The sequence below is a fragment of the Nerophis ophidion genome, linkage group LG18 (assembly GCF_033978795.1).
Source record: "Nerophis ophidion isolate RoL-2023_Sa linkage group LG18, RoL_Noph_v1.0, whole genome shotgun sequence".
Taxonomy (NCBI): domain Eukaryota; kingdom Metazoa; phylum Chordata; class Actinopteri; order Syngnathiformes; family Syngnathidae; genus Nerophis; species Nerophis ophidion.
Genome location: NC_084628.1, coordinates 23,264,921 through 23,277,084, shown reverse-complemented (window position 1 = coordinate 23,277,084; position 12,164 = coordinate 23,264,921). Strand labels below are relative to the sequence as shown.

The 12,164-nt window shown below is 43.8% G+C and overlaps 1 protein-coding gene across 2 annotated transcripts; it reads right to left on the bottom strand.

Annotated features, from left to right (window-relative positions):
* Window positions 1-1,823: 1,823 nt before the first annotated feature.
* Window positions 1,824-8,274, bottom strand: il15l (interleukin 15, like). 2 transcript variants are annotated; one of them, XM_061877727.1, is made up of 4 exons: window positions 7,787-8,274; window positions 7,658-7,702; window positions 7,468-7,593; window positions 1,824-2,335 (listed from the first exon to the last, which is right to left on the bottom strand). In XM_061877727.1, the coding sequence occupies exons 1-4, from the start codon at window positions 8,219-8,221 to the stop codon at window positions 2,135-2,137; spliced, it is 807 nt and encodes a 268-aa protein (XP_061733711.1). In that variant the 5' UTR covers window positions 8,222-8,274; the 3' UTR covers window positions 1,824-2,134. The 2 variants fall into 2 exon arrangements, with proteins under 2 accessions (XP_061733711.1, XP_061733712.1); XM_061877728.1 differs by lacking the exon at window positions 1,824-2,335 and adding an exon at window positions 2,617-4,239.
* Window positions 8,275-12,164: the final 3,890 nt, after the last annotated feature.

Sequence of the window (12,164 nt, the reverse complement as noted above, 5' to 3'; positions counted from 1 at the left end):
TGAAGCCGACACCTGCTCCTCGGCTGAAGCCGACACCTGCTCCTCGGCTGAAGCCGACACCTGCTCCCAGTCTGGTTCTCACACCAGCACATGACTCTGACCTGGTTTTCACACCAGCACATGACTCTGACCTGGTTTTCACACCAGAAAATGTTTCTAGCCTTGTTCTCACGCCAGTTTCAGACTCTAAACTGGTTCTCACGCCAGCACCAGTTCCTAAGCTGGAGCCCACTCCGGTACCAGCACCACGACAGGTACCGGTGCCAGCTCCGTGCCGCCAAGCACCGGTGCCAGCTCCGCGCCGCCAAGCACCGCCGACGACGGGGCTGGAGCCCACACCAGCGCCGACGACGGGGCTGGAGCCCACACCAGCGCCGACGACGGGGCTGGAGCCCACACCAGCGCCGACGACGGGGCTGGAGCCCACACCAGCGTCGACGACGGGGCTGGAGCCCACACCAGCGTCGACGACGACTCCTGCGGCTCCCAGGCCGCCTCCGACGACTCCTGCGGCTCCCAGGCCGCCTCCGACGACTCCTGCGGCTCCCAGGCCGCCTCCGACGACTCCTGCGGCTCCCAGGCCGCCTCCGACGCCTTCTTCGGCTGCAGCACCCGCATCATCCTCGCCAGCTGCACTCGGGCCTGCTTTGGCTGCAGTTCCCGCACCCTCGTCTGCTGCTTCCAAGCCTGCTGGGATTTCGGTACTGAGGCGTCGTCCACCACGTCGACCACGGGCGTGGCCTCTGCGAGGTCATCCTCCTCGCCAGATACTCCCTCCTCCATGTCGGCCACGGATGTGGCCGTGCCCGGGTCGTCCGCCTCGCCGGGCACCTCATCCTGCGAGGCGGCCACTAATGTGGCCTTTTCGAGGTCGCCCGCCAAAACTTTTTCGGCAGCAGCGTTCCACCCGCCGCCGCCACATGATGTGTCCTCGGTGGATTCGGGGACATGCGATCTGGCGACCCTCCACCGTGGACTCCCTCCGCCCTCCCTTCGTTTGTGAACTTTCTGGTTTTGGGGAGGGGGTTCAAGTTTTTGTTTGTTTTTTAAGACATCTGGTATCTGTCTTTTGTTGGGGGGGGAATACTGTTGCGATCTGCTGCTCAGATCTTCACGTGTTTGTTTTTTCATTCTCAGTCTGACCCGTTTATTTCCTGTTTTTGTCCATCACTATGGTTACACATCAGTCCACCTGTTAGTCTCGCCCCGCACACCTGCTACTAATTTTCACCCTCCTATTTAAGCTCACCTTTTCTGTTTACTCATTCTCGGATCCTAATTTGCCCACGCGCATCAGTGACGACTCTCATCATTCGTATGTATTTTCTCGCTAGCTCTCACGCCAAGCCACTTTATTGTCTAGCTTTCATGCTAAATGTTTTGGTTACTCTTTTGTGTCCTCGTACCAAGTTTTAGTTTTCCTTGTTTTATCCTAGCTTTCACGCTAGCGTCTTTTGTTTACCTTTTCTCTTTACACCAGTATTTTTGTTCATAGACTTTTGTTATTAAATACCCTTTATCTTACCTATGCTGTGTTCTGCTTCGACGCATCCACGGGAAAACCACACCGGCATTACCATGCCGAAGAAGAGTCTTCACATACATAAATACATATACATACATAAATACATATATAAATGTATATACATATGTATATGCATATGTATATATGTACATTTATTTATATATATTCATATATATGTGTATATGTATATATTTATACATGTATGTATATGTGCATTTATGCATATGTATGTACATATATTCATATATACGTATATAAATGTATGCATATACATACTGTACATATATACATAAACATATATAACATGTGTAAAATACCCTCATTTTTTAGGTGTGGCATCTTTCATTTTGCCGTGGCGCCGTGTAGGGCAAACCCTCGGAAGGTGAATGAAGATTGTGAAGCATCAGTCAGAGACTGTTTTTTTTCAAGCCGGGATCCTAAAATGACTTCTTCATTGATTCCTAATCTTACATCACCGCAGAGGAATGCAGTCTTTTGAAGCCGATCAGCAATATCTCCATGTGCTAGAACATGTCTTCAACTTTCAGGTCCCGCTGTGCGTGGGAGAAAATCGTCTCATGGAATATCATAAATTAAGACTTTGCATACTCAATCCGCTTTCTGACTCGGGGTCAGCATTGGCGAGTCTTCATCCGAAAAAGCGTCCCCGGTGCAGAGAAGAAGAGTCTGATCGGGCGTTGGTGTCCTGTTGATCTCCTGCAGCGTTTCATAGAGCTGCGAGAGGAACTCTCTGGCGTCCTTCTCTCGGTGGTGCTCACACTGGCAAAAGTCAGGCTCCCGCTGTGTGGACTGCACACATGATAATAGATTAGGGTCGCATATCACTCTTCAAGACACAAAGAACTAAAAAAGCTACTGTAGTTTCTGCACTGGGATTGTCCCGAAACAAATTAAAGTATTTCGATACTTTTCAAGGGCACCACAAAAACGTTTCATCATTGGATTTATTTGGTAACATAGTATTAGTATGGGGAACATATTCACTATTAATTAGATTAAATTTGATTAGATATTACTTTATTTATTCCTGGGGGGGGGGTCGGGGGGGGGGGTCGGGGGGTGCCCACATATGAGGTCCTCTCCAAGGTTCTCATAGTCATTGTCACTGGCGTCCCACTGGGTGTGAGTTCTCCTTGCCCACTGGGTGTGAGTTTTCCTTGCCCTTATGTGGGTTCTTCCGAGGATGTCGTAGTTGTAGTGGTTTGTACAGCCCTTTGAGACATTTGTGATTTAGGGCTATATAGATAAACATTGATTGACCCGACCTCAGATAAGCGGAAGATGATGGATGGATGGATGGATGGATGATTGATTGATTCAGGAAAATTACAATTTTCAGCACAATCCCATTCAAGATCAGACAAACATTACAGGGAGACAGAACAGGATCGCTGACTGGTCTGCTGCTTCCAGCGCCCCCTACAAAAAAGGTGATACAGGTAAAAAATTGGGAGGGGAATGGGAGAAAAAAATAGTGTCATGCCGGGACTAGGATTGTTTTTGCTTCCTGGATGCAGAGATGATGTGGGATGAGTCAGGCATGGATGTGAGTACATATTTTTTATTAATAAACTATAATACAAAAAAAAAGGCAAAACAAAGGACGCGCTCGGTGGCGGCTAATAATCTATACTAAAACTTCAACAAACACAGCACAATGGCATGGCTATCTATTAATAAACAAAAGATGCTATCAAAGATATTCAATAAACAAAAAACTTGCACTGAGGCAAAAAATACAAGATCTTACGTGGTCCAAATGGTTAACAGCGTGGCAAGGCGTGAAGGTTTGTACGCAAAATGCAGGCATAAAGGCAAGCACATGCAAAGTACCCAGAACGATGAACAGAAAGAAAGTGACATAAATAGTGGCCGTGGTAACTAGAAACAGGTGTGAGAGGCTGAGGATCGGGGCGTGACTAGGAGAACCAGGTGTAAACTAATGAGTAGCTATGGTGACCAAGAAAACAAGGAAGTGCAAACGCAAATAGAGTCCAGAAAACAAAACAAAACATGATCAAACATAAAACCAGATTAACAGGCATGACAAATAGAAGATTAAAATAAAATAAAATAAAATAATCGGTCTAAGCCTGGGCGCCTGGGGAGGGGGTCCAGACTGAGGCCAAGGGGCAAAAAAAACCCCCAACTCATCGCCATAGTACACATCCCTCAGAGGGAAAACATCAAACATCAAAGAACGACATGAAAGACACAAAAGTAGGGGAGCTGATGCAACCAGACACTTCTACATAAAGCTATGATTAAAAAGTAAAAGAAACATATACACTGTGGTGGCCTCGCGGTGTTCCACGCCATCGTCCGCTGGGATGGAGGGTGCATGGCCAGAGACAGGAGCAGACCCAACAAAGCAACCAAGAGAGCCGACTCCACTCTCGGCCGCCAACCAACTCTCGGTCAGTGTCCGGTCCGCATGGATGACCGAGGATACGTCCAAGGAGACTGAGGGTTCCGACACCTGCTCATTCAGCCAAGACACCACAAAGCCTCTCCGTCCCGGCGCTCAGTGCTACCTCCACAGTCCTGTCCCCTCATCCGCATCTCCTCCAGTCCCTCCAAACCGACTCCGGTTTGGCAGAGACCCAGCAGCTGGTCTCCTTGTCCAAAAGGCTCCCCGGAGGCAGATCCAGAAGTCCACAAAAAAGAACCGCAGAGGTCACGAAAGTGCCACCCTTTGTCACACAGTCCCAAAGGGTCCCGGACCAAAAGGCAAAAAAAAAAGAAGAAAAGTGTTTATATATATATATATATATATATATATATGTATATATATGTATAAATATATATATAATTATTATTCTTTTTTATATATATATATATATATATATATATATATATATATATATACATATATATGTATGTATATATATGTATGTATATATATATGTATGTATATATATGTATGTATATATATATATATATATATATATATATATATATATATATATATATATATATATGTATAAATATATATATAATTATTATTCTTTTTTATATATATATAAATATATACATATATATGTATGTATATATATATGTATGTATATATATATATGTATGTATATATATATATATATATATATATATATACATATAAAATAACACATGAAAACAACAATTTGTTTCTCAGCTCGTATCATATGAATGTTCGAAATAAACTTAAAGTGAACTGAACTGGTTGCAGCGGTACTAAGTTGTAATACACTTTCCCACCCCTTGAGGCAGTGATGACAATGTCAAACACTGGAAGTCTGACACTAAGGTCTTAGAGAAGTTTCTCAACCGGCTTAAGTGCTGAAGCTGTATTTTCTATAGCACTTTTATTGTATTGATAGTTTATTTACGAACCTATTATCATTAAAAATCAATAAATATAATTTATTTACAATTGTACGTTCATTCATTTTTCATCGCTTTTTAGGAGTGATTATGACTAGTCATTACTTTTGTAATCAGCCTGACCTAAGCCTTGATAATGATCTTAGTGATTAAAGCATGCTTTCCCATCGGACAGGAAGTAGGGAGGTTGAATGGTTATTCCGCAGAGTTCCAAGAACGGTGGGGCAACTGCACGGTCTCCAAATCGAATCACTGTTGAAATGTGGGTAGTTGATGAGCCTTTTGTGTGCTGGTAGGTAGCTATATCTCTCCAAGGCCATTAAGGAATGCAGCTGTCTGTGGTTTTGTGTTGACATTATTTAATATGATTATAATCAAGAGTAAGATGACTAGTTCAGTGTTAATATTAGAGGGGCCCGGGCCCCTCTGTAATAGAAAAGTTTGGCCTCAAGGTAACACCCCTGTGTTAAGATGTATTCTCTGTCAAAGTTAGTTGGTAACGAACCCCAAGATGCAGAGAAGGAGGCAGGCATTGAGTAAGAAAACATGGTTTTAATTCAAACACTAAAACAAAACCAAACAAAGGGTACAAACAAAAGGTGCGCACGAGGCGGATAACAAAGTAGGCTACGAAGAAACAAATCGGAAGCAGGGAACAAAAAACAGTAAGCTACAAACATCTACCAAATATAGCTTACCGCTACGCTGCAATCACACGACCAGTAGGAATGACAAGTAGAAAATGACATTGACACGACAGGAGCGACAGGTAGCAACGACAATAATCCAACACAGACTGGATGGGAAGGCAGGTTAAAATAGGAGCGGGCTGATTGACACCAGGTGTGGCCAGGTGCAAATCAGCCACAGCCGAGGGGAAACAGCGCTCAGGGAGAAACACAGGAAACAGACAAAATAAGAGCGCTGACAGGAAATACTACACACACAGAGGAAACAAAGACAAATGCAGAGGAAAAAACTAAAACATAACCAAACTTTCAGGGACGAACCTGACATTCTCTACCCTCAATTCTCATCCAGGAGGTGGTTTTTAGGACAAAATGGACTCGGCGATGAACGATTTTCGATGAACGGACTGGACACTGACCGAGAGTCGGTGGGCGGCCGAAGGTTGCTTTGTTGGGTCTGCTCCTGTCTCTGGCCATGCTCCCCCCAACCCAGCCGACGATGCGTGGAACACCGCAGAGGCCACCACAGTGTATATGTTTCGTTGTTTATTTGTCTGTTGTTTTTACTTGTGTAGCTGTATGTAGAAATGTCTGGTTGCATCAGCTCTTCTCTTTTAATGTATTTAATGTCCTTTGTGTTCTTTGATGTTTCCCTTTTACATCACATGCTTATGTGTGTAAAATAGCTTATTTCAATTATTGTGCAGAAATATGGGGAAATGCACATCCCAGCAACATAATGCCTTTATTTCTTTCACAGAAAAGAGCAGATCGTATCATTTTTGCAGTAGGATATAGAGACCATACAAATCCACTCTTAATTAGGTCAAGATTATTAAAACTAAAAGACATTGTAGAATTGAATACTCTAGTAATGATGTTCAAAGCGAGAAATAAAGTTCTTTCCAAGGACATCCATCCATCCATCCATTTTCTACCGCTTATTCCCTTTTGGGGTCGCTGGGGGCGCTAGCGCCTATCTCAGCTACAACATACAAAAGTTATTTGTGTTCCCATCTGAAGATGAGAACCACAGAAGGCCGTATGACTTTAAACATCCTAGAGTACGAACAAATTTGAAACAAATGTGCTTGTCTGTTGTTGGTGTGAAAGCATGGAATTCTCTAAACAAAGACTTAAAAAGCTGTAAGAATATCTTTGTATCTAAAAAGAGTTATAAAAAGAGAAAACTGGAATTATATCAAACTTAACTTTGATTTAGATTGGACGTGTCATTGTGAAAACGCTTAAAGAAAAATTATAAAGTATGTTGGAGTTCAGTTGTTGGTGGAGGGAACAGTTATAAAGTCATCTAAAATAATTTGTGTTAAAAAGGGGGCAGATAAATATAAGAATATTATTCTTCCATCTGCTCCTTTCTGATCATGGAAATGTGTAAGAAAAAAACATAACAACGAAAGTGTCAATTGTACGTGGCTTGTATATATGCATTTTCATGAAAGGAATACAAATAAATGATGATGATGATGATGATGATGTGTGCTATGGCAATGAGTTTTTTCCCCCCCTTGGCCTCAGTCTGGACCCTCTTTCCAGGGGCCCAGGCTTGGACTGAATATACTTTTTCGCACACTACCCAGCGTTGACCTGTTTCACACGTTTTTTGTAACGGGCGCCGTAAGTTGGCAGACTCGTCAGCGATCCAGCGATTCTGTTTCCCTGTAATGTTTGATCCTGTTCTGTTGCCCTGTAATGTTTGTCTGCTCTTGAAAGGAATTTTGCTGAAGATCTTCCCCTCAGGGATTAATAAAGAATTTCTGATTCTATTTAACATTCAGATTTTCAGATTTCCGGAACTCAACCCATGCAGTCATTTTAATTTTTTTGTCTGGTCAGTTCCCGACTCCTCACCTGGGTGAGCATGTCCGCAAAGTTCTTGAGGCCCTGCGCCAGACCGTGTTCGGGGACGACTTTCCACTCCCAGATGAGGACATTGACCTCGTCGGAAAAACATTCCAGGGTAGTGACGGGGCAACACTGCAGACAGAGGAAGACGCGCTGTGAAGCTGGACAAAACACATGGAAAGTGCTGAGGTTGTACCTGGTAGTCTCTCCAGGTGGGTGTGTACAACTTGCAGCCTGCACACTTCGGAGGAAGAAATGTAAACAAAGGTTAACAACGCCGGTCCTGCACAGTGTTTACACCGTTCAGGTCATCATCTCCTCCTACCAAAGTGGGGTCTTCCTTCATGAGGTACTCCACTTCCTGGACCAGGTCGGGACTCAAGATCTGGCCGGGGGCTTCTATCAGACAGGCCATGCACAGAACCATTCCCATGAGCGCTGACCTGGGTCTCAGCATGGCGCCATCATCTCCTTCCTGCCCGCATCCCAGTGAACAGCCACCGACCGGAGAGGCGCATGCCAAAGGGCTCCTGGAGCGGCGCGAATACCTTCCTGCCGTCTCCTCCGGCTGCTGCCTGTCAAAGTTGTGAATGGACAACGTGGCCCCCGCCCGCCTTCCCGGTCTCCTCGCATTTCTTTTCCCAGCACGGCTCTCCTCTTCCTCCCTGTGACCGCACCTCTTTCCCGCACAGCTTTTGTCTTCTCCCCGCCCAAAGACGAGCTCTGTAGAGCCAGCACATCCCTGCTGGTCAAGACCCATGCAAGTCTTACGTCACGACACACCATTACTGCCCGTGTGTTCTCCCGTTTATTTGTGGACTATTTTGGTGCTTCCAGTCCTTCTGTGTGAGCTGCAGAAGAACACAAAGATCACATTGGGCCAACAGGAAAGCATATTTATTAGGGGTGTGGGAAATAATCGATTCGGATTGGAATCGCGATTCTCACGTTGTGCGATTCAGAATCGATTCTCATTTTAAAAAAAATAGATTTTTATTATTATTTTTTATTTTATTTTTGTATTATTTTTTATTTTTTTATCAATCCAACAAAACAATACACATCAATACCATAACAATGCAATCAAATTCCAAAACCAAACCTAAACCAGCAACACTAAGAACTGCAATAAACAGAGCAATTGAGAGGAGACACAAACACGACACAGAACAAACCAAACGTAGTGAAACAAAATTGAATATTATCAACGACAGTATCAATATTAGTTATAATTTCAACATAGCAGTGATTAAAAATCCCTCATTGACATTATCATTAGACATTTATATAAAAAAATAGAACAATAGTGTCACAGTGGCTTACACTTGCATCGCATCTCATAAGCTTGACAACACACTGTGTCCAATGTTTTCACAAAGATAAAATAAGTCATGTTTTTGGTTCGTTTAATAGTTAAAACAAATTTAAATGATTGCAATCAGTTGATAAAACATTGTCCTTTACAATTATAAAAGCTTTTTACAAAAATCTACTACTCTGCTTGCATGTCAGCAGACTGGGGTAGATCCTGATGAAATCCTATGTATTAAATGAATAGAGAATCCTTACGAATTGGGAAAAAAATAGTTTTTGAATCGAGAATCGTGATAAAATGAAAAAAAAAAAAAAAAAGATTTTGAATCAAATCGTGACCCAAGAATCCATATTGAATCGAATCGTGGGACACCCAAAGATTCACAGCCCTAATATTTATAGTTTTCGACTACAACTGTTTTCAACAAATAAGGTCTCAATCAGCAGATTTGTTGAGTGGAACACCTCAAAGTTCTGTTTTGGGTCCGGTCTGGTTCAGAGTAGAAAAACAACTTTTCTCCGTGTTATTAGAAATGTCTGATTTATGGCACCAAAAGACTTCCAAAGTTTGCGGCTAAAGCCAGTCACGTGACGTAGAGGAAGAACCACAGATCCCTTCCACATCAACAACAATGCTACTCCAGCAGTGTGGTGGCCGTTTTTGTCTTATATATATTTCTCTAGTCCTGCATGTATTATTAAGTTAAATTAATCATATATTTGTCGAAAGATGGCTTGGGCCTACCGCGCTACCGCATTTTAATGTTGGTCATTGCGGTGGTGCTTGATGAATGCTTGGGCATACTGCGTTACTTATTGCATTTTCATGTTGGTCATTGTGGTGGTGCTTGATGAATGCCTGGGCTTAATGCACTACTGCATTTTAATGTTAGTTATTGTGGTGGTGCTTGATGAATGCTTGCGCCTAGTGCGCCACTGCACTTTAACGTTGGTTATTGCGGTGGTGCTTGATAAATGCTTGGGCCTACTGCGCTACTGTACTTATATTTTCCTCATTATGGTTGTGGCAGCCATTTTTGTGTCAATTTTATTTCTCTAGTCCTGCATTTTTTATCAAGTTTAATTAATCATATATTTTCCAAAGATGGCTTGGGCCTACTGCGCTACCACATTTTAATGTTGGCCATTGCGGTGGTGCTTGATGAATGCTTGGGCATACTGCGTTACTTTTTGCATTTTAATGTTGGTCATTGTGGTGGTGCTTGATGAATGCTTGGGCATACTGCGTTACTTATTGCATTTTCATGTTGGTCATTGTGGTGGTGCTTGATGAATGCCTGGGCTTACTGCACTACTGCATTTTAATGTTAGTCATTGTGGTGGCGCTTGATGAATGCTTGAGCCTAGTGCGCCACTGCACTTTAACGTTGGTTATTGCGGTGGTGCTTGATAAATGCTTGGGCCTACTGCGCTACTGTACTTATATTTTACTCATTATGGTTGTGGCAGCCATTTTTGTGTCAATTTTATTTCTCTAGTCCTACATATATTATCAAGTTGAATTAATCATATATTTGTCGAAAGATGGCTTGGGCCTACTGTGCTACCACATTTTAATGTTGGCCATTGCGGTGGTGCTTGTTGAATGCTTGGGTATACTGCGTTACTTATTGCATTTTCATGTTGGTCATTGTGGTGGTGCTTGATGAATGCCTGGGCTTACTGCCCTACTGCATTTTAATGTTAGTCATTGTGGTGGCGCTTGATGAATGCTTGAGCCTAGTGCGCCACTGCACTTTAACGTTGGTTATTGCGGTGATGCTTGATAAATGCTTCGGCCTACTGCGCTACTGTACTTATATTTTCCTCATTATGGTTGTGGCAGCCATTTTTGTGTCAATTTTATTTCTCTAGTCCTACATATATTATCAAGTTGAATTAATCATATATTTGTCGAAAGATGGCTTGGGCCTACTGCGCTACCACATTTTAATGTTGGCCATTGCGGTGGTGCTTGATGAATGCTTGGGCATACTGCGTTACTTATTGCATTTTCATGTTGGTCATTGTGGTGGTGCTTGATGAATGCCTGGGCTTACTGCACTACTGCATTTTAATGTTAGTCATTGTTGTGGTGCTTGATGAATGCTTGAGCCTAGTGCGCCACTGCACTTTAACGTTGGTTATTGCGGTGATGCTTGATAAATGCTTGGGCCTACTGCGCTACTGTACTTATATTTTCCTCATTATGGTTGTGGCAGCCATTTTTGTGTCAATTTTATTCCTCTAGTCCTGCATATATTATCAAGTTGAATTAATCATATATTTGTCGAAAGATGGCTTGGGCCTACTGCGCTTCCGCATTTTAATGTTGGTCATTGCGGTGGTGCTTGAGGAATGCTTGGGCATACTGCGTTACTTTTTGCATTTTAATGTTGGTCATTGTGGTGGTGCTTGATGAATGCTTGGGTTTATTCCGCTACTGCATTTTAATGCTAGTCATTGTGGTAGCGCTTGATGAATGCTTGAGCCTACTGCGCTACTGCGCTTTAACGGTGGTGTGGGGAGGGGCGTGGTCCGCATGGCCCCTGCGGGCGGGGCATGTGCAGGAGCCGGCTGTGAAGCAACGACAGGTGAGGAGATTTCCCAGCTGGAACGAGTTGTCTAATCACCTGTCTCTTTATCAGGAGCGTCGGAGACCATGAGGAAGGAGAGAAACACGAAAGGAGAGACACGTTCGCCAAAAGCCTTCAATAGATATTGCTAAAAAGCAAAGGGAGCACATAAAAATAAGATAATTGTATCACTTAACAGCTGGGGTCCAGAAAGTCATTCTACGGGCACGAGAGTGTCACATTGGCGCCCAACCAAGAGAACCAGAAAAAAAAAAAAAAAAAAAAAAAAAAAAAGAAGGAAGAAAAATGACGGCTCCAACTCCACTTGAGGTGCTTGGCAGAGTGCTGGCAGAGGTATCAGCAGCGAGCCAACAGCAAACACAGGTATTGCAGTCACTAATGGACAGAGCGGGGTGGGGGGTCACCAAGCGCCGGAACGAATGCATCCATGCAGCGCATGACGGAGGCTGAAGATCCGCAAGCCTACGTCAATATCTTCGAGGCCACAGCAACAGCGTGTGGCTGGCCGCAAGAAGAGTGGGGGGTGAGGCTGTTGCCGCTCCTAGCGGGGGAGGCGCAGCAAGCGGCGTTCAGCCTACCGGCAGTGACCCGAGTCCAATTTCAACATCTGAAAAGAGCAATCCTGGACTGGGTTGGCAGCACCGCAGGGGACCATCGGCGCCGATTCCGGTCATTGAAATTGGGACCAGAGAACCGGCCATTTGCTCTCAGGCAGCAGCTCCGGGATGCGGCCACCAGATGGCTCAAGCGCAGGGAAGCCGACAGCCATATATTTGAGCTCATCCTGCTGGA